This window comes from Ornithodoros turicata, chromosome 2 (genome assembly GCF_037126465.1).
Source record: "Ornithodoros turicata isolate Travis chromosome 2, ASM3712646v1, whole genome shotgun sequence".
Lineage (NCBI taxonomy): Eukaryota > Metazoa > Arthropoda > Arachnida > Ixodida > Argasidae > Ornithodoros > Ornithodoros turicata.
In genome coordinates, this window is record NC_088202.1 from 86,280,302 (window position 1) to 86,303,351 (window position 23,050).

The window sequence follows — 23,050 nt, forward strand, 5'->3', positions numbered from 1 at the left end:
TTGAGCAGTTAAAAGGGAAAAAAAAAGAAAGATTCTGCCTCGTGCCGCGTCTCCCTGAGGGCAATTGGGCAATCGATGAAAACTCAAAGGAAGAATGATTTTGCCTTTTATCCTGACATCGGCCCCTTTTACTCTTTGCAGTTTAAGCAAACGATCAAAACGGCAAATCGTGGAGGGTCAAGGATGACTCTCGAGAGGGCTTCAAAGTTCTGGCTCGTCCACACTTCTTCTTTGAAATTTCCTATTGCAAATGCCCGACATATGGCTACGTAATTTCAAAGAGGCTTCTAACTTCAGAAGGCGCAGATTAAGCGTGTAGCTTTTGTCAGTTACGGAAGCAATGGACGGAAACTGTCCACTACGGCGTGCACGAGAGTGATATTGTTCGTGCATTCGTGAAGGGGATGGGGAAGTGTGGGGAATGACACGAAAGGACCGGATTTACAATTGTCTTCCTGGGGGTATGTGCACAAACATTACCGCGTACACAGCGCAGAGAAAGAGCAGATTTGAGAATTAATCTCAGTGTATTTTCGGCATACTTTCGATCTTGACAGCCAAACGCATCCCTGTATTACGCGTCGTTGTGCAATGCTGTGTCAGTGCTGGGTTACGCTAGTTAGAGGTTGTCCTATACCTTTTACTTTTAGAGATAAAAACGCATGTATATATATATATATATATATATATATATATATATTACATCTCTATTAGAGGTGATCGTTTTAAGAGTGTACCGTTGTTCGTTCAAACATGTGTGACGCCCACGTCTGAAGATCTGAAGCCGTCTTTCAGAGCACTTGCACCGAATGACTCTTTCCACCATCCTTTGGGAAGCTCTATGTACATTTTATCGCATTTACCTTAGGGCTTCATATTACTTTCGGCACATCTCCGTCATGTGATCGATGTGGAACCCTCGACCGCACTTTCACGGAGCAAAAGAAAATTGCTTGCCTCAGAATGTTGCTCGAATACCTGCCTTCCATCTCGCGCAACGAGATGAAATTTTTGGATCAAGGCAACCGATTGTAATTGAATCTTGGGTAACGGCAGGAGAGAAGTCGCTATTATGGGGCGACTGGCGGAACAATCGCTGCCAAATGGGTCCATCAGCAGCCAATTTAATTTGGCCTGGCGTGCTTTATTACACCGCCCTTGGCAGGGAACTCATGAAAGAAGGGGGGAACTTGAGTGCCGTCGGCTTTGCATTTTAGGAGGCGTTACAGACGTTTATCTTCTTCTCTCGTCAGAAGTCCCGTAGTAACTTCGTTATGAGTTGTTGTAACAGTAACTTAGTTACACTTTTGAGTTCTCATGCTAACTTCTTGCAGCTCCTGGAAGAAAGTTATTTCTTCTCCGAAAAATTACCCCACGAGCGTGCCTACGCAAGACAATATAACACTGTTACTATATATATGTCACTGTGACTTCTCAATTTTGTGAATTAGGAGTTTTACGATGAAAATACCGGAATGCTGAAAATACGTCTTTAGGTTCCAACAAAGGAAAAGGGAATACCAACGATTGAAGCAAATAAAAGAAAAAGAAAAGAAGAATGAAAATAATAACCTCATTTTTTTAATTTTTCGAATAATCAAAAAAGTGAAATCGCAACATGAAATGTCTATTGTGAACGAGGGTCTTTCATTCTGAAGTGTTCGCCATTTGGATGGGGTATCTGTCACTCAGATGCAACGCTTTCGGTTCTTACCCATCTCTAATCACAGTGATCCCAACGCTAAAAGTATAATGCCAAATCACGAAGTAAATGGCTTAGAAATGCTTGTATGGGTATCGTATATTCATTCATGTGTGCTATTGACAGATACACGGTGCATCGATAAGTAAGAGGCAGATTTTTTTTTAATGTGGTCAGTATGGTGGATCCGACGGAAATGCGTTAGCATTAAAACTTGAAATCGTTTTCGAACTCCCCTTCACAACGCTTCAAAAGCCTTCTACGACTCTTCACAAACGCTACACAACCCTTCACACGACCCTGCACAACGCTAATGCAAGAAAGCATACGGAGGCAAACGAGCCTTTCGGGCTTGCTCCTCTTCAGCTTGGCGGCGCCGTCTCACAGCCACAGCCTTCTTTCGTCGCCGATCCTCCGCACAGCTTTCATAGTCCATGGCGCGCCCACGTAGACACACTGCTGAAACTGTCGACCACCACAGCTGCACCTGCACTGCCGGCGCCACGTTAAAACTTGAAAACCCTTTTGGCACTCACCTTCACAACGCTACACAGCCCTTCAACGACCTTCCACAAACGCTACACAGCCCTTCACACGACCTTACACAACGCTAACGCAAGACAGCATCCGCAGGCAAACGAGCCTTTCGGGTTTGCTCCTGTTCAGCTTGGCGGCGCCGTCTCGCAGCCTTAGCCTTCTGTCGTCGGCGGTCCTCCCCACAGCTTTCATAGTCCACGGCGAGCCCACGCAGACACATTTGAAACTGTCGACCACCACAGCCAGTGTTGCCAAATCTCATCCACAGGAAGTCGCTATTGGCATCCCGAAAAGTCGCTAAAAGTCGCTAAAATTGAAACTGAAAGTCGCTGCCACCACTGTGCCCTTTTTGTTCATCGCGCGTTATGAAACAATGTGGTGATAGACGTACCGGATGTGTGCTAGACGGCCAAGAGAGGACATGACAAAACGAGTTTGAGTGGATAAAAATGAAAGAAAGTAAATGAAATTCGGAACCTTGAACATCTTCTGCTGAACTTTCTCTGGCTTTGTCATCGGAGGCACGTAATGGTGGTTTGTTTATTGCGTGCAAAAGGTTCCGATGCCTTCTCATGTTTTTCCGACTTGCTATGCTTCTTTATGCCTGACAGCCTCGCATAAATCTCACACTACCAGTAGATGCACTGGGCTCTTGTGTCGCTGTCTTTAACTACATAGACGCAGCCTTCTCTTGAATGTTGGAAGCATCTCCGAGCTCTTGACTTCTGGTCGAGGCATTTTGGAAAACGCATACGTCTGTAGTCAATCACTAAAAACGATAAAACCCTCCGTTCAAGGGAAAACGAAGACATGTCCACGCAGCGCGTCAGAAAAGGGGCAAACTGGAAACTACCCAAAAGAAACTAGTGCTGTCAGGGCTGGCGAAACATATTGTTCTTCGCGAGAGCTTGTTGCCCACCGAAATATGACAGGAAAATCACGATTATTCCTGACTTCATAAAGGAATATCCGTGTCGCTAAAAAATCGCTAAACGTACCAGAAAGCCAACAAAAAATCCACTAATCCAAAATGCAAAATTTTGTCGCTAGACAGGCCCCGAAATTCGCTAAATTTAGCGACTTTTCCCCAAATTTGGCAACACTGACAGCTGCACGCTGCAGCTGCCACTGCCGCCACGCCGGCGCTGCGTCGGGATATCCACGTGCCATCTGCTCCTTTCCCCTCGGAGCACCCCTCTACTTCTGTGGCTACAGACACAACACGCCGCGATTCTTGCCTAGCGAGGACTCTATAATGCTAACGCATTAAAAAAGCAAGCGAGGTCTGATATCCAGTGTCAATTACGTCAGCACCGCCGCAAGGCTTTGGTAGCTTATCCAATATCACTGCGCCGCCATTCCCTTGATATACTACCTAGTGTTTCAGTTCTCGACTGCGCGGCGTACCTTTGTGTTGATCGCGTTTCACTCTTCCTTTACGAAATAAAGTTCACGCACAGAGAGCACGACGTTGCAGTTCTACGCCGTGACTCGAAGGCATACAACTCGCCATGATGTCTGTGTGTTTCTATACTTACGCCATCCCGCGACTATGTTGTTGTGGGTACTGACTACTGAGTATGCCACCACACAGTCGTTCTTCGGCAAACTATGAGTGAAGAATCAGTCGCAGAAAAAAAACAACAACAAAAAAACAGAATGTCTGGAAAGAAATAAACATCGTCAGAAGTTTGGAGAAAATAAACTCCAGCAATCTGGAACGTGTGTGAAACGCCATCCAGGTAAGTGACAATGCACATCCATCGGGCTTCAATTGTTTCCCCTTTCTCATTGCTTGGGTTCCGAATAAGAAAATCAAGAGTCCCGACTTTGCTAGCCGTTCGTAAAGACGAACATTAGACACGGACGCGCACACCCTAAAACGTTGCAAGAAGAATATCAGAACGTACCCTACGTTAAAATCTACTGTTTTAAATTGAAATTATTTCGTCAATAAAAATTACCTGGGACACTGCGAGTGGACGCATGCGTGAGTTATTAGGTCATCATAGGTACAGTGTGCATATTCTGCATAGAGAATAATGCAGTTATAGAGACATCGCAGTGGATATTTATTGAATAAGTGATTAGAACACACCAACAAAGAGACAACAGCTGCAACTTTATTTTTAAGATGAAGAACGGGGAGTTTCATCGCTAGAGGCGATACTCTACCCCATCGCTGGTAGGGATGTGGGGAATGAAATAATGAGCCCCTTCACAATAAGGATCGAAGTCCTATTGTGTCCATAAAGGTCTAAAGAGCTTTGTGGGCAGAGCGTTGGTGGGCTGGATTTGGCCAGGGACCAAACAAGTTTGATAGAGAGAAGGGGCGAGAGTCCAGCTGACCAAGAGACCCGGAGAGCGCGGTTCGGGAAGGTTGGTAGTGTGGGCAATAAAGAATAAGGTGCTCTATCTAGAGCACCTTATTCTTTATTACCTGGGAAAGAATAAGGTGCTCTATCTAGAGCACCTTATTCTTTATTGCCCACACTACCAACCTTCCCGAACCGCGCTCTCCGGGTCTCTTGGTCAGCTGGACTCTCGTCCCTTCTCTCTAGATCCTCTAGAGCACCGCAGTGACAGCATCTGGGAGAGTCAGAGAGAGAGAAAAAAAATTACATTTCTATTCACAGAAGCACATGGTTGTGTGATGTACATTCACATTCGACTGACGTCTGCTTGCTACTGTGTACTGTTTCAAAACACAGTCGTTCTTTCGCTACGTATTGATGAACATTTGACATTTTGTGAAAAAAAAAATTGTTTTCATGCTGCAGCACTAGAACCTGCAGTAAGTCTTGGCATGTGCCCAAGTGTTTTTGCCTGGCCTTAGGTGGTGGCAGTGGTGCTCTCTTAGCTGACAGGAACCAGTCTGCATCACTGTCGTCTGTGGTTTCTTGTTGACCTTGTACAACAAGGATTTCAGCCACAAAATGGTGAAAATCCAAGGGCTTTAAAATGTACTCTTGCTTTTCAGTTCATGAGCTCCATATCCTTCTTGTATCCATGAGTTGCTCAGGGCCATGTCGAACAAATGGAACATGCAAGGAATAGTCCACGTCTTTCCGCTGGGCTACATGCAGTAATAGCTGACCATTCTATCAGCCATGTCGACACCTCCCATTCTGGCATTGTACACCTGTGCAATGCGTAACCTAGGAACATCAATGTTTTTTTTTTCTTTGCAGAGTGGCACGTGTCCTCAGGTTCCTTCCTGTGTATGGAGGACAATAACGTCACTGGTTTGTTGTCGTACCAGTGAATAACAACATGCTTGTTATCATTGCGAGTCCATACCTCTGAGGTTCCTCGTCGCTTTGCTGTGAATTGCTGTTCGAACGAGAGCTTCACCCGCTTTGATATGCGATTCCTCATCACTGTCCCCGTGGCTCAAATGCCTTTTTCGGCAAGATTATCTAACAGTGCTGGTGATGTGAAACAGCGGTAAAAAAAAAAGCTGCGTCCCAGGAACTAGGGTTTTTGCAAGGCGCACCACAGCCGACTCGGCTATTCTAGGACAGCCTGGACTTAGCAGATATTTTTTTGCCTTGATAAATCTCAAAATCGAGAACAAGTCCACTTGGAGTTGCAAGAACAAAGTTATTCAGAGCTTCAGGGTTTGGCTTCCTTGCCACAAATTGTCCTAGTTGCGTTCTTCCACAAAACGGGATTATTTGCTCGTCGATGCTGACAAGCTCTTCATGTGGGAGTTCTTAGCATCCCTCCAGCACCTTCTCAATGAGGGGCCTCACTCTCCAGGGCTTGTCTTTCTCCTTCGCCTATGGAGTTATCTGAAGGTCGTTCACAACCTTTAGTCGGGGCCTCAGTTTGAACTACTTGTCCCTTGCCATGTTGTTTGTGACCAGTAGCACTCTTGTGTTCTTTGCCCAGTACATTCTAATCTGAGGGTACCCTAAACATGATATTGCAATTGACAAGCCAAAAAATGTCTGCAATACAGCTGCAGATGTTTCGAGGCTTCTTCCCGTTTCGGCAACATATATATGCTTAGTAGTCATTGCCATAACCATCATTTCATAGAATTTGTTGGAAGCATACTGCTGGAAGTAGCCACTTGGCTTCCAGGAACCTCTCTGCTGGGTGTCACTCATAGTGGTTTGGAGGTCTGGCAGCCAGGACGGTGGCGAACTGCAAATAACATGGTCTTCTATTATTTTATGAACGGGGGGGGGGGAATATGTTTATTGAGAAAAAAAGCAATTATGAACAGGCCAACACACAGGCCACAGCCGAATGTTTGTTGTCGCACTTGAAGAGGGCGCTTCTATCGGATAAGTCGCTCGTAAGTCGCCTGGCGTGCGGCATTCTTCCAGTCGCCAAAGCCTCCCGCACGTAAACCAATACAAGTCGACTAGGCGGGGAGAAGTTGACTAACACGTTTAGTCGACCTATGCGTGCATGTAAACGCGGCTATTGACCCATGGTATAGTTCACCATACCGTGGCCTATTTGCCTTTGGCTGTACGCCACGGCAGTTAGAGGAAGAAGAAGAAGAATCCGCGTTTATTCGATATACACGTTGTAGGTGTGGTCATTTGCTTGAGGAAGCTGTGCTCAAGTCTGCTATTGAATCGTGAGGTAGGGCAAAATACCTTTCTTTAATTGCACTTACTTTTCCCCCATGACGATTAAAAGGTGTTCGATAAACAGCCATACACAACCGGAAATGTAGTCTCTAATTAACGTACGAATCGTGCGACTGAATAAAACTTCAAGCGTTCCATCACGTAAACGTAAAATGTTACTCATGTTTTATGATGCAAGGCCGTCCGATGTGTCGCCAGTTGGAAGCTGCAAGAAATAATTTTTCCACCATGCCGCTACTGGTAGCGGCTACTCGTATTAAATTCGTATTAAATCCGTGGGAATTCGTACTAAATGTTTTCAAATGCAGTAATTAATAAAAGTGAAGGTGTCAGTTGGTGCACAGGCACTACTGAGAGGATGCACGAGTCTTATCTACCCCTGATGTTCCGACATGAAGGCTTGCCATCCCTCTTTAAGCAGTTTAAGTATCTTCTCTATTATGCTACCGTTTTCAAGTTCCTGTGCCCCCCCCCCTTCCACTTCCTTCGGAAGGTTTCGGACACAATTCCACCTGTGACGGTATGTGGGTTCGGTTTGCGTTCACGCTTATAAGCCGATCTCTCGTGTTCCACCTTTGTAGGAGGAAATTGTTTTCGAAACTGTTTTATTGTTCCTCACATCATTGCCGCCATAATTTTCACAGTAGGGAGCACTAAGTCAGCAAGCCATCTCTGGAACTAACGTGGAAGTGACCCCTGTTTAACATTTTGTTCTATCGGAAGCGCACCAGATGCACCAGGTCAAACTGAGGGTCTGTTTATTTTGAGCACGAAGAACCTAAAATATGCCGCTATAACATGTATGTCTGCCTCGAACTGCAGTCTTTATGTCATCATGTTCGATTTTTTTCGATTTGCTCCAAAATCAGCTTCCTCATTTTAATATGTTATATTAGGACAGTAGAGCTGCCACTGAAGCCTCAGTAGCAGCACACGCAGTGTCTTTTTCTGCCGACACGACGCTCTTAATTAGAACAGCCAAATGAATCTTGTGATCAAGAGCGTATGATGAGAAATCGACCGTACAAAGAAAGCAGTTCCCTTCCCGAAAGGATCAACTAAGAAAAGGAAACCATGCTTTGGATGAAGGAAGACTCACTGCGCTTACGCCAGCACTATAGTGGGTCCTCTCTCCTGGGCTTCTCCAGTATCGTTGTGTCAGGAGTGTGCGAAAAACTGAAAAGCTCGCTCCACTCAGCGAGGTCGTGTGAACGGAAGCACCCAGTGCGTGACAGACGTGACAAATGTTAAGTATAGAAAGACACAATTAAATGCACGATGTGCCGCCGTGCATTACGTGCATTACATGCATTACGCCGTGCGTTAAAGTTTTGTTCTTAAAGTTCGTGCCGCCAAGCAATCGTTCAATTTCTGTACGTGCAGTCGTTGTGTGAATTCATCCTGCTTTTTAGATGTAATCCTGCTTTGTAGCTTTGTAGCTGTAAAAGTATTTAAAGTACATCAATAACTACTGAAGGCAGAACGTAATACACATTGACTACGATGGACTTCGTCCAAAGTACAGCTTTGTACGTGCGCAGATACGAATGTCCACCTCTTTTACTCAATCTTCGAATTTTGCGGCATGTCGACAAAGCTCAGCTTTTTGGAAACCTAAATGCTGAATTTCCTCTAATAATATGGCATGACGGCTAATGAGAGGGAATCGGGTACTAGGAAATGAAAGGAGTTACCGCATGCAGAGCAGTAAGTACGCCAAAGCTATTTAAGACACATTTAAAGCACTATCTCCCAGAGATGGCCACTAACCGCTTCGATAGTAGTTTAACTATAACTACTAACTACTTCGCGATAGAGTAGTTTAACTAGTAGTGTCAACTCCTTTTCAGGGGAGTAGTTAAAACTACTTCTTTAACTACTGCAATGTAGTTTAACTACATCTATAACTACTTAACATTGTCCATCAACACCAATCCCTTGTAGTGTTCTTGAACACCTAAATATGAATCACAAGCAGTGATAATGATACTTAAAATATACTCTTGTGCCTACGTCACTTAATTCACATACTGTCGTAAAATCCACTGCCTGTCTCTTGTATATTATGCTCTGACAAAAGAGCTTGCTGCGGAAATATTTTCTATGGAGTGAAAGCTTCCGCTATAAAGATGTGTACAACATACGGCAGACAATGTACAAGATATAGGGAGTGTGCGACAAACTGGTGGCGCCGCGATGCGACCTCCGGAGAAAGTACCTTGCGTGATAGCCGCCGGGTAGCCAGCTTTGTTTACATGTGAACTGCGGGTGTCTTTTTTGCCACACTGGAACTGTTGCATCGCTAAGTGTGCCAGCACCTAAAAGAACTCTTCACATTAGGGACCTGATGTTTCATTTCTCGTGATTTCTATGCTTCCAATACCACCGAGGGCACTAGACTGGCAGCGAATAACGCTTGTGACGCGCGTTCGGCCATTGCATGAGGTGTGCACAACATATTCTATTTCTTTTGTCCTAGTTTCAATGAAACTGAATGAGGACCTGCAAAATGATCAACGATTTACAGTTGCCACTTTCGTGAAGGTGAAACGCCGCTGGATCGTGATACTGATTGAGGTGTTTCATCGCCGGTGCCCAGAGCCGATATTGTTCCCGGTAATCTGGTTGACGAGTCTCACAGTGAGAACGGAAGTTCTACGTTGTCCAAAAGGTTTAGTTTTAGTATATATGCACCAACCATTTCACAGCTGTCGTGCCGCAAGCCTACGGCGGTAGCCGAGGCAAAAACTCATATAATTTCTTTTTTAATGATCTCTTTAGCGTTATTGTATCTGAAGATACTGGAAAGACTGCAGTACAAGTTCAGACAATAAGTTGTGACCTCACGTGTTTACTTGTATGGATAAAACGGACGCACGATGTAGATTTCAGTGACGAAGCTATGTGTGTGCAAAGAGGACGAAAGGAATACAAGACTCAGTCAAAAACACATTACAAGTGGCTGGAATCAGAGAAACAAACGTATATAGCCTTCGCTAGCAAGCCAGGATTTTGTGAGTCGTCAAATAACCATCCTCTCGACGTATCACTTGCAGGTGTTCCAGACAGACGCGAGTGGCTGTTCTCCTTACGCACTGTTAGATACATTATAAATACGGTGGTTGCTTCTGTGCAGTTTGTCTCCATTCTCTTCGTTCGCGTCCCAGAAAGGTTCCACATTATTTGCACTTCGAAAATTAGCCCTTCTAATTACGGCGGTCGCCACGCAAGCTACGGTTCCATTTGAGAATGCATAGAACGGGCGGCGTGGTATCACGTCGGATACTTCCAAGACCGCCACTGGCGGCGCTGTCGCGACGGAGCAGCGCGCCCCCTTTAGGTGTCGCACGGTCCCTATACACTAATGCTCCTTCGTCACAGATCAATGCGCCACGCACAAATATTGTGATGGGTGCCGATTGCACCACTGTGGACCATAAAATATTTTCGCTTAGTCATGATGGTCGATGACATAGCCACCCTATATGGTTATGTACACACCAGGATGGTAACCAAGGTATTACGCAGGCCGCTACGATCGTCAAATACGATCGTCAAAGCTTGCGGCGGGATTCTTTCTATGCCTACGCGATAAACTGAGTTGCAGAATTATTTCACAGCAAATGAGGCTTCACTAGACAAGCATTAAAAGTGAAGATTTAGTACATATGCACGGCACAATTGCTCTGCACCTCCGTTCTCATCAAACAAGTAGCTGAAAGTAAAACTCGGAAGCACAATCGTGCCGTAAAGCTTGCGGCAAAATCGGAAGTAGTTAGAGCTTGCAGTAACCTAACTACTGTAGTTAACTACTCGAAATAGTAGTTTAACTAGTAGTTGCCACTACATTTCTGCAAGTAGTTGATAACTACTTTTTAACTACAATCAGGTAGTTTAACTACATGTAGTTAACTACTGGCCATCACTGCTATCTCCAATTCTATTCTTACTTTGAAGGGCTTCATTGGCTTGTAGTAAAAGGGGCACTTGGAAATGACCTCTGCCACTGCTCCCCTTGAAAAAGGAAAAAGCCTCCCAGGGATGGCATAGCGGTAATTTATCTCATAAAGAGTCAACGATGAAATTTAGAACGAAGGAAGCACTGGTCAACGTTACTAACCTGGCCACTTTGATGATTCTGACTGGAAAGGGGGGGGGGCTATCCCCGCGTCTCAAAAAAATATATGAGAGCAGCATAGACGTCGTAGTCACTTAGTGTTTTAACATAGATGTCGTTTTTTGCAGCTGACCACCTAGCGACATCCGGTCTGAGATCGTCTGGAAGAGAGTATGTAACTAAAGATGACTAATTACCTGAAATTCATTAATGAACTCTAAATAGGAAATTCGAGCGAGATAATCGAACCTGGAGACAATCCTCCTTGAAATACATTCTATTCTATTTTTAACAATCGAGGAAAAAGCGCTTGCCGTGAAATATCCATCGCTGGATTTGGTATGCAAATGAGCCATAACTAGAAAAGCGTGCCTAAGGAGCGCATCACCCTCGCTGACGGAGCTCTGGGTGTCTGGGTGGCTTTATCTGGCCAGCTGAGCGGAACCTACTCCAATCATCTCCATCGCTCCAAATCACATGGCCTTCTGACGTGAAATGAGCTCTGTGCTCCCCGCGTTCCCGGTCGCTGCGGGTTCGGTTTCGGCTCATTCGCATATCAGAATTCGGGGATGGATGTTTTAACGCACGTGCGTGTTTCAGGATGATTTAAAACTGAAATGTCTAGCAACTAGTATAGTCTCTCAATCTGCGATCTCGCTTTTGCTCGAAATCCCTCAATTAAAAAGTCCAATAATGACTTTTAGATAATTATTCAGCTCGTATTTTCACACATTCTTGAGAGGATGGCCTCCTGGCCATAGAACTCAACTGCAAAAAAAAAAAAAAAAAAAAAATCGCAGCCCACGTGCAGGATAACAGCGATAGCTGTATCGTGCACACGCAATAAAGGCGTGAGAACAGGCTCACGATTGTATTGCGCACGCACATATACTAGACAAGGTTTTTGTTCTTAACCACACATTCTGCCGTGAGCGCGTTCGGGAGCCACGTCTGTGCGAAACCACAGCCTATAGGCCAACCTCCATGGAGCTAATGTAGAGCGAAAAAGCTGCGAACTTCTTTCAGCGTCGGACGCCCTGCTCGAGGCGTCAAAAATGGGAGCGTTCGCCGGCAATCTACCCATGCGAGATATTTTCGCCCCGCGTCCTCGATTCCGGAAGCGTCAACTGCCATGCTCTTCGCTGCGCTGCTCGCCATCGTTCACCAGTTTCCTGCGTCTGCTGGTCTGTCAGCAGTCCAAGTGATGCTTGCTCTAGAGCCACTGCTCAACAGTTGCCTTCGTGCCCCTGCCACCCATAATGGATAATTGGATGCACCACTCGACGTCAGTGCGCTACGAAACCACGGCCATCTTCCAGTGGAATTCCAGAGGGCTACGGTCGAAGATATCGGACTTCCGCCAGTTTGCATGGCGTCATAAATTCCCTGTCATGTGTATCGCAGAATGTGGACTCTCGCCTGACTTTCGACTGTCTAACTATGTCACTCATCTTTCGGAGCCCCATGGTGCACGAAGCCGCGCTGCCATTTTCGTTCGTTCTGACACTCCGGCCATTCAGCGCGACGTGCAGGCGCAAGGTTTCGGCGAGTACGTCTGCTGTTCAGTCCGCCTGGGCTCCCTGGATGTCACATTAATATCTCTATACCTCCCGCCGGCAGTCAACTACAATGTCGATGATCTGGCTGCGCTCCTCGCCAGCCTTCCCCCGCCTTACGTGCTATGCGGCGATTTCAACGCGCATAATGCCATCTGGGGTAGTACCCACACCGATGCAAGAGGAGAGCGGCTCGCAAGCTTCTTTGCAGACCACATTCTCTGTGTCTGCACGTCCTCAACGACGGCTCACCCACGTTTCTCTACGGTGCGTTCCTCTCGTCGTGCCTGGACCTCACTGTCACCTCAGCGTGCTTAGCGCGGCGGCTGGTCTGGTGCGTGGATGCTGACACACTCGGTAGCGACCATCTCCCCGTTTTGATCGACGTCATAGGCGTCAGGGCGTCAACTCGCCACGTCCCATCCTGTCAGGCGAACGGACTGGCAGAAGTACAAGGCGGCCATCGACTCGGTCCCTCTGAACGGCACGCTGGAAGACGAGCGCATTTTCCGGGACACCGTGACCAACGCTGTACAGGCGGCTACGACGGCTTTCCGTATACCTGCGCAGTTCTCTGCGGTGGACAGCGAATACGCCAGACTCCGTGCCCTACGTCGCCGTGCTGAGAGACGAGCCCGTCGAACCCAACTCCCTGCACACCAGCAAGACGCGCGTCGAATCCAGAAGGCCGTCCAGCGCCATTTACGCAAGCTTGCGCGGGACCGCTGGCGAAGTTTTGCGTCCTCTCTCTCCCCCCGCACCCCCATGACCCGGATCTGGAACGTAATGAAGGGACTATATTCTCCTGTCACGCTCCGGCACCCATTCCGTGCCCTGTCCCTAGCCACCGCACGCACGGAGCTGGATATTGCTACGGAATATTGCGCTCGCCTCGCAGCCGATCCCTCAGCCGACCAACTATCGGCCCGCGGCATTCCAGTTGCTTTGGCGTCGTCCGCGGAGCCGGCTCTGGATCTTCCGTTCTCGTTTCTGGAGATGGACTCTGCGCTGCGGGACTCTCCTCAGCACACATCCCCCGGGCCGGACCGAGTTACCTATAAAGCGCTTCGGAACCTTCCGGATTCAGGTCGTGCTTGCCTCCTGCGGATGCTCAACGCCAGCTGGCAAAGGGGCCACGTCCCTCAAGTCTGGAAGACCGCTATGGTTGTTCCCCGTCTCAAGCCTGGCCAATCACCCCGCAACATTGACTCCTTCCGTCCGATTGCCCTTACTGGCTGCGTGGGTAAGACGTTGGAACGCATGGTGTTCCGCCGCCTGAGTTGGTACCTCGAGACCGTGCGATTCTTCCCCGAAGTAATGCAAGGCTTTCGGCAGGGTCGGTCGGCGATAGATAATGTTATCGACCTAGTGACTGAGACGCAGCAGGCAAGAGCTGAAGGTCGCATGACTGGTGCCGTCTTCCTGGACGTAAAGAAAGCGTACGATAGCGTTTTTCATAGCGCCATCATCGCGACACTGCAAGAAAGTGGTATCGGAGGCGCTCCCCTTCTTTGGATCCAGGACTTCCTGAGCGACCGCTTTTTGTTTGTTCGGACCACTGAGGGGGACACTCACCCCCACCCTGTTAGCCGAGGCGTTCCTCAAGGAAGTGTGCTCAGCCCCCTGCTCTTCAATGTCATCATGGCCTCTCTTCCTGCCCTGCTGCCCCACCACACGCGCCTCACGCTATATGCCGACGACATCTGCTTATGGACATCTGCCGCTCGCCGCGACACCATTCAGCATCGACTGCAGGGGAGGCTTAGATATTATCGTCGCGTTTCTCGCCGACCGCGGTCTCTCCGTTTCACCCAGCAAGACTGTGGCCATGGTGTTCACTCGTCGATCATTCACGAGGTTCCCGCTCGTCATTGAAGGTTCACCACTGCCATTTGTCCCGTACTGCAAGTACCTGGGCGTGGTACTCGACCGTGACCTTTCCTGGTCTCGCCACATTAAGGCTCTTACAACCAAGATCAACAGTTACGTGGCGGTTCTTCGTTGCCTCGCTGGTTTGCGATGGGGCCCATCCTTCTCTGACCTCCGCCGTGTCCACCAATCCCTCGTGCTGGGTTCTCTCCGGTATAGCCTTCCCATCCTGCACGGTATCAGCCGAAGCAGAAATCGAGATCTCCTCTTTAGCCAAGCCAGGAGCCTCCGCGTCTGCTTGGGAGTCCCTTCGACCACCGAGACATACTCTGTCCTAGCCGAGGCACGTGAACCGTCGATCGATGTCCTGCGGGACGGGGCAACCCTCAGTGTTCTCGCACGGTACCTTACTCGGCACCCTCTCCACTACCTTCGCCACGTCGACGAAGACTGCCCAGCCTCTGACTTCGGTCGTGCTCTCGGTCGCCTCAAAGGGTCCGTCCCTGCACAGTTCTCCCTGCCCTTGCACGCCCCTGCGATGTGGACGCTTGCAAGACCCGAGACCTGTTCCACTATTCCCGGCCTCCAGAGGAAGAACGATGTGCCTGTGACAGTAGCCCGCCAGCTCGCGCTCGAGCATCTCAGTTCGGCCTATCCTCTGAGCCGCGCCATCTATACTGATGGATCGGTAGCGAATGAGTCATCTGCAGCGGCCTACTACGTCTCGCAGAAAAACCGTGACCTCGCCCTCCGACTTCCCTACACAGCACAGTAAATCATTTTACACCTTTATTTGCTCAAAAAAGGTGTATCCTTATAAAAACACCCTTTTCTATTCCGCAAAGGGTGCAACAAGAGCATTACTAAAGGTGTAATATCGACATACACCACGTTTTATCCAATGTCGATCATTAAGGGTGTAAAGTCGAGTGTTGAAACAGGTGTTTACCGTCGAATACACATTTTTTACACCCCATTTGAATTGGGAATATGGTGTTAAAAATGGTGTTTTATTTCGTGAGAGAAAAATTATGATGGTTTCACAGCTGCGCTCAGCAAGTAATCACATTATAGGCGATAACCTGAGTTAAAAACACGGTATTTGACAGGGAGGGATGTTGGAAATTTAGCTTATATCTTTGACTCGTTGCAAGCGTGGGTGTTAATTGCAAAAACACATTCCCGCCACCGTTACAAACGTTTCGCACCCCACCACATGTAACCAACGTGCCCCAACAAATTTTATTTCAGTATATGATCCATCCGACACGCCAATATAGGCTACTGAGGGTGCCCGAGGTCTCTTTATGCCTCTGCACTCACGTTGGTCTCACAGTATTACCAAGCTAACGAGGCGTGCCTGCGACGCATTGCACTACGGTTTACGTTAACTACGATGGAACCACGGCTGGAAGTCTGCCGTGTTCGCGGTCCTCCTTGCCATAGAAGCAAGAACGTCGAACTGTATGTCTCGGCCAGTGCTGTCGGTATGCTGCCGCGGAGGCTTCTATTACACTATTTGCGAGGGAATATTTGCTAGCAAATAATTCCATCATAAGGGGTGCTTTCAATAGAATACTCCCATTTTAAGGGTGTTTTTGTTTTTAAACACCCATTATAACAGTGTTTTATTAGGAATACACTTAACTAAAGGCTGTATTAGAAAACACCCATCATTTGAGTGTAAAGGCAACACCAAAAAGGTGTGCGCCATGGGACAAGCCATTTACACCAAAAAAGTGTAAAAAAGTTTACTGTGAGTGTCCTCCACGGATGCGGAGCTGCTCGGACTGCTGGCCGCTCTGCGGTATATCGCTGAATCTGTGCCTGATGCGTGGGTCGTCCTCACAGACAGCAAGGCGTCTTTGGCGCTCCTGTCCACATACCACCCGAGTGTCGTGAGCGATCTGCGTACCATGGTACTCCAGGAGTACGCCCAACTCTCCTCGGTCGGCCACCGTATCTGCCTTCAGTGGGTACCCGGGCATACAGGGCTACACGGAAACACATGTGCTGACGCGGCTGCGAGACGCGCCGCGCTTGATGCGGCCACGCCGGTGCCCCTACTACCGCTCCCGTTGTCTGCGTGCCGTCTGCTTATACGGCGTCTCTGCGGCGACGGCACCCGCCAGTTTCTTGTAGACGCTATCCGACATAATGCGTTCCTGCAGTCCATCGACCCCTCACTGGAGTTTGTCATCGGCTGCCGCTGTACCCGCGAGGAGGAGACCCTTCTACATCGTCTCCGGCTGAACGTTGCCCTCACCCGTTCACTCCTGTTCAAAATGGGCCGCGTCTCATCTCCCACTTGCCCCTGCTGCGGTGTAGAAGACGATATTTCTCATCAGCTCCTCCACTGTCAGCGTCACCACCATCATCGGGCCGTGCTCTGGCAACATCTCTCAGAGCTTGGGTGCACGGACGGACGGACAGTCGTTTCTCTCGCAACACTCCTTGGCCCTGTGCAGCGAGCTAACCAGTGGAGAGTCACAAAAGCGGTGCTCCGCTTTCTGCGTAACACGGGTCTCCTGGGCTCCCTGTGAGCCCTGTGTTTCTCTCTCGGCCCAGTGGGCAGTCACCACAACGCTCCTCCTTCGAACCTTGTCAACGCCTTGTGATTGTGTGACTGTGTGTGTGACTTTTCAGTTTAGTTTTGTATTTTAGTTCAGTTTTTCTTTTCCTTTTCTTTTCTTCTTTTTCTTTCTTCTTTTCCTTTTCTTCTCTTCTTTTTCGTTCTTCTTTTCCTTTCTTCTCTTCTTTTTCTTTCTTCTTTTCCCTTTCTTCTCTTCTCCCTCTTCCTTCTTTTCCTTTTCTTCTCTTCTTTTTCTTTCTTCTTTTCCTTTTCTCCTCTTCTTTCTCTTTCTTCTTTTCCTTTTCTTTTCATTTCTTCTCCTTTCCTTTTCCTTTGCTTTGTTCTTCTCCTTTTCTTCCCGTTTCTTTCCTTATTTTTCTTTTCTTCCCCTTTTCTTTTCTTATTTTTCTTTCCTTCCCCTTTCCTTTTTGTTTGGAATAGCAAGCCGACCCTCGTCTGGCTGACCTTTCCTTTCTTTTTCTTAATAAACATATCCCCCCCCCCCAATCAAAGAACTCTTTAGCTATGAATCTGCGCCAGCTGCGCTGCCATGTCGTCTGCACGTGGTCGTCCGATCTCGTGAATTGCCTTCTTGTTATGGGGTGTGCTGTCGTCTGCTCGCCTACTGCCCCGCTAGAGTGCCACGCATTGTCTGCCAAGAAACATGTTTTCTTTTCGCAGTATTAAATATGCCCCTTTCGGTAGACTGCACACACTTTTTTAGGCCGTTGTTGAAGTGCTGCATGAGCAACTGATTCCACTAAGCTGCCACCTTGTACTCTGGCAACGGTGACATCAGAGCATAACCTTCCGACGACGCCCTCTGGTTTTTCGCCCCATGGAGCTGGTGCCGGCGAACAACTGGCGGCGGAACGCGCATGGCAGTCTGCCGAGTGAACGTCGTTGAAAGAAATTCGCTCCATGGAGGTTGGCCTTATCGCGAGCGTCACAAACATGTCGAAACTCGTTCTTCAAAAACTTGTCTGCAAAATCTACTTCGACCAATGCCATCTCTTAAGATGACTACGTCGTCAGAACGTACGTTTACGAAAGCTTCAGAAAGTTTGCGTCTCAGCCTCGCGTTCCCTAACTTTCGGGTCTTTTCGCCTTCGTATCATCGCAGTCGCTTTGCGTTCCCTCACTGCTGGGTCATGTTATATATCGCGCAGCCAATGCGCGTCTGGTTGCTTGTCCCCTCGGTGTGCTATACTGTTTGCGTTCTACAGCGCCGCGCCGGGCCCTTCACTGCAGACGGCAGACGTCCACGTCCACCTATTGGCCGGCACCCAGGAGGCGGAGCCTCTCCCGCTCTTGGTCAGCAAATGCAAGGATAGTCGCCTAAAAAATGAAAACACACCCTGTATAATGCTGACCCACACAGCCAGAACAGTAGCCGTACATTGTACAGAAAGGTTATACTAGCACTTTAAGACTTTGGGGGGGGGGTATGTTTAATATAAAGACCATGGACCATGTAGCCTACCAAGTAATTTTGTTAGGGTTAGTCCTAGCTGCATAGCCACCACCAAACAGAGTTATTAAATTGCATGTACCCGCAGGTGAACATCTCGAAATCCACGTGCGTCATGGCCGCGGGTTTGTCAAGTCAAGTTTGATGTCACAACATAATACCAAATGACAGACATCAACGCGAATTCCATTGGAGAATGTCAAGCAGAATGAAGGGGCAGCGGAAAGACGTTGGGAAACTCACACAACTGGCCTTCACTATCTTCTACCAACACTATCTTCAGTAGTGGCAGTACTTTTTCTAGAGTGCCATGAATCCTCCAGCCCTTCGTCCTCTGAGGTCATCCGCCCGCTCCTCTACGCAGCCAACTACTACCTTACTTGGAACATCTCAACAGCCTTTTCCAACCATCTTTCAGCTGCACTGTACGTACAAAGCCCTCTCCATTGTCGCAGCCATCGTACTTGCCATAATCATTGTGCTCGGCCTCCGTGGCAGCATTACGTATGCACAAAGATCCGTGGTTCATTTTACGGTGTGTACTTCGGAATCGTGCAGAATATACAGCAGTCTCCTCTCCCGATCTATCAACGAGTCAGAAGACCCCTGCGACAATTTTTACCAATACGTTTGTGCCGGATGGAAGACGCAGCATGCGCAGACGTCTGTCTACAAAGAACATATGAAGTACTTCGTGAATGCCGTAGCAAAGACGATGCGTCGTGTGCAAGTCCCAAGGCATGGACAAACGGCAGTGCATCAAGCTGCTGCAATCTATCAGAGGTGTGCAGCCATTGTAACAGAAGGGAAAGAGGAGCTGGATGAGTTCCTCGCCGTCTTACACTCTGTGGGAATTTATTGGCCACGGATCCCGGAAAACGCGAATGCTATAGCGGTAATGATTCAGACGTACACAACGCTGCAGATCAGTCCGTTGTTTACAATTAGGAAAAACTTAGACGCTGGAAATGTCGTCGTAGAAATGCTACCCTCATCGAGTCTAGCGAAGATGATAGAGAAAAGAAAAGAGCTGGAAGGTTATGGAAAATACCGCGACTACTTTCAGTCTTTCGTCGATATATTTGGAAGCATTAATTCGCATGAGCCAGTGACCCTGAGCTACTTGAGTTTTCTTTCTCTTGAGGACACAGTATTCCGACATATGGCCAAGCATGCGCTTACAACCACTTTATCCTTGTATACCGTAGCGGATATAATGCGTCTTACTCCCAATATCAAACCAGTTCGAATATTCCCAGAAATTAATGAAGGCTTAAATATTTCAAAGAATACACCATACTTAGTTTACCTCGGCAACCCCAAGTATCTTGATGGGTTAGATAAACTTTATGCGTCTATAGGAGAAAGTAACGTGCACATGTACATCAGTTGGGTGGTCATTCAGCACCTAGCTCCGTTCATGAGCAAAGATCTTGCCGTTCTTTATTATGGCAGCATTCATGAAGCACTTGAAGAGACACCCGCGAGGTGTCTTTCATTGGCAGAAACGTTTTTGGGTTCGTGCATATTTGCTAAGTATATGGCCGAAGAATTAAGTCAAGCAGTAATCGCTGACATAAATGTCATTGCGCAAAACATTCGAGAGACATTGACAGCTAAGGTTATCACCGATTCATTTCTTGGTCTTCCAAGAAGTTTCATCGTATTCGTGCAAGACCAAGGTTTATTGTTTAGGAACACCACGGCTGATACTATTAATTCTCGTATAGAAGATATTGGACCCTTGCTTGCTCGGAGTTGGGTAAGTGCTGCGAAAGCTACTTATATTGACAGACTCTCATACAGTACATCGGACAATCGTCAGATTCTTCGCATCGTGGACCATACCACGTACAATTTCTTCGACGACAATACGCACATCCTGGCTGTAGCTCCATATGTATCTATGCTGCCACTCTACGAATCAGATATCTTAGATGGGGTGAAATACGGTGGATTAGGAATAATAATAGGAGCTGCATACTTCGACCAATTTGTTGCAAACGTTTCGAGTACAACGAACATCGAGAACGAATTGCACAACAGAAGGCAGTGCTATGGGTCAGGTGGCGAATCCTTGTCTAGCACGAACTCTCTGTATTCTCGAGCAGTATCTCTGGAAGTCGTGTGGGATGCTTTCTGGAAGTCACGTGTGCTCCGCTCAGACCACCGCATAAAGGGGCTCCTGCATCTTAGCGAGGAAAAACTTCTGTTCGCAACGATGTGCTATGCGCTGTGCTCGAACGTTGCTTCTGAAGCAGCTGAGGAACTCTGCAATGGCCCTCTTCGACATGATAGTATTTTTTCTGCCCTCTACTCTTGTAGCGAAAGATCTCCAATGAAGGGACAAAGATGCAAAGTATTGTAACTGTTGCTAGAAATAAACACGTAGGACCACTGTGTGTTCTACCTCAACTCTTCTATTCTCCGTCTATTTGGTCCTCATGGTTACGTACGATTATGGCAAGAAGCATTAACAAATTTTAAGTACTGTAGCCGTGTACAAGACTACAAGACAAGCAGTACAAGACAAGCCGTGTACTGTAGAAGTAGTACAGCCAGCGAGTGGTAAGCATAGTGAGAAAAAAGAAAATGTGTCTGGGAGAAGCCATTTCGTAGGTTAGGTCCACTCATTTGCAATGAGTAAACATAATGCGCGGACGCTTAGTAACATAATGCGTCCTCAGTATCACATGATAGAACTGAAGGATGGCCAGTGCGAGTCGTCGGCAGAACAGATACGTTGTCGGGTGGCAGCGATCCTCCCTCCGCGCTGTCGAAGAGGCGTTATCATTTTCGCCGTTGCAAAGAATAAACATATTCATACGTGCAGCTAAAAATCTGTTATTTTCAAAACTAGATGAATGCTGGACGAAACTTGGAAGCATCAACGTTGATAAATTGCCAATACGAACTAGAAAATTTATTTTATTTCGTACTATTATTAACTTCACTTGAAGATGTACAATCTAATGCCGTCAGTGAACATAACGCGCTTGCAGAATTTTCGAAATAACCCGCAAAACGCCACCAAGAGTCGGTGACGTCATCGACATAAACCATGGTATCCGCCATCTTGCCCTCGCTGGGCTGCCACCCGCTGCTTTTCACGGAGAACGCTATGCGTTGCGGACAGTTTTGAACGCGTACTACACCCCGCACTCCACATAGTCGAAAACTGCAGAGTTTAAACACACGACCCCTGTCAAACACGGCAGCAACCACGGTTTGTGGCAGCCAAGAACAGAACAAAACCCATCTGTTGCCGAGGGTACGGAAACACGGTTCGAGAGTAGGCTAGAAGGTCTTTATTCAATGTCTTTCTTAATGTTGAAGTCTGCCAGCAGCTGTGGTGGAGAAGCATGGAGGAAGGAAACACTGGAACGGCCGTTTCGAACATATGTCCGCGGGACCCCCATGGCAGTCGCTCATCTCAACACCGCCATTACTCAGACAGAACACCATCTCCTACGAACGTCCGAAATAGATCCCAATGTCTATATCCGAAAACTGACCTCCGTGGGACTCTCCTCGGATATTTATGGAAGGAAATCCGTAGCCGTATATCCGCAGGAGGTCCTGTTGCGGCCGTTTCACGGATTGTCCGAATCAGCTCCGTGATGGGATGCTGTACGGATCACGTATTTGAAGGGAGAGAGAAACGCGGGACGATGTAGCACTGCAGAAATTCGGCTTTCCATGAACCAACTCACTTTCTCAAGCTACATGAGTAAGAAACAGACATATTACCTCTACGCCGACTTAATACGCCAAACAATGTGCGAACAGGGGAACAGGACAAACAGGCGAATAGGGCTCTCGATTGTGTAGAACCACCAAACACCAATGTACAGTGTCTGTTCCCTGTTTGGAAGTGAATGCAACTTCATTTCCAAAGCATTTCGGCTGAGTGGCCCAATCTCTTCTTGCTGTGTCTTCTTTCTTTTCTTTTTATTATTATTATTTTTTTGAAACGCCGCGCTGATTTTCCCTCATGGGAAGTAAAGCGGAGCAACAGAAAGTGAAACGAGTGGCGACGGTGGCAGATGTTAAAAACATGTCGGAAACACGCTTTATATTTTACTACAAAGCGTATACTGACTTCTGAAAAATAAAAAAAGTAACACGCGCTCGAGATACACGCTACATCCCAGAGAGCTCCTGTTTCTGTCCGTATCTCCTAGTTATGTTCAAAAAGTGCACGTTCGTAGCAAGTTCGAAGCACGGCCAAGTGGATCTCCGTAGTATCTCCGCTGGAGGAATTTCATTATTCTGCGGATATCCGTATCTCCGTGAAAGTATATCCTATGGACACCCGTAGGACAGAATGTTCTGACTGGGTACTTGCTGTCCACCACGTGATCCTCTCTAAAGTTTCGGTTTTCCAACGCTTTGTTGCTCTCGCTGCTTTCCGTGTTTTTTCATACTTTTCCAGAGTCATTTACTGCTAAAATGCGAGCACCATACCGGAAACAACGTTATGTTAACGTGTTCTTACTACGGCTGCGGCTCTCGTTCAACTGAATGCAGCTTTGTCACGGGAATAACGTTTCATTCGTAAGTACCTTGATCGGTTGTTTCGTGCCCCTGTGTGTGTCTGAGCCATCTTGAATCGT

General features: G+C 47.5%; 1 protein-coding gene across 2 annotated transcripts; it reads left to right on the plus strand.

Moving 5' to 3' along the window:
• The first annotated feature begins 6,753 nt into the window (after nucleotides 1-6,753).
• Nucleotides 6,754-20,834, plus strand: LOC135383809 (endothelin-converting enzyme 1-like). 2 transcript variants are annotated; one of them, XM_064613124.1, is made up of 3 exons: nucleotides 6,782-6,841; nucleotides 11,095-11,137; nucleotides 18,523-20,834. In XM_064613124.1, exon 3 carries the CDS (start codon nucleotides 18,745-18,747, stop codon nucleotides 20,800-20,802), a length of 2,058 nt encoding a protein of 685 aa, XP_064469194.1. In that variant the 5' UTR covers nucleotides 6,782-6,841; nucleotides 11,095-11,137; nucleotides 18,523-18,744; the 3' UTR covers nucleotides 20,803-20,834. The 2 variants fall into 2 exon arrangements, with proteins under 2 accessions (XP_064469195.1, XP_064469194.1); XM_064613125.1 differs by lacking the exon at nucleotides 11,095-11,137 and having other exon boundaries at nucleotides 6,754-6,841.
• The last annotated feature ends 2,216 nt before the right edge of the window (nucleotides 20,835-23,050 follow it).

Excerpts from the sequence above, each read along its gene's own strand:
- LOC135383809 (XM_064613125.1), top strand. The coding sequence starts at position 18,745 with ATGAATCCTCCAGCCCTTCGTCCTCTGAGGTCATCCGCCCGCTCCTCT.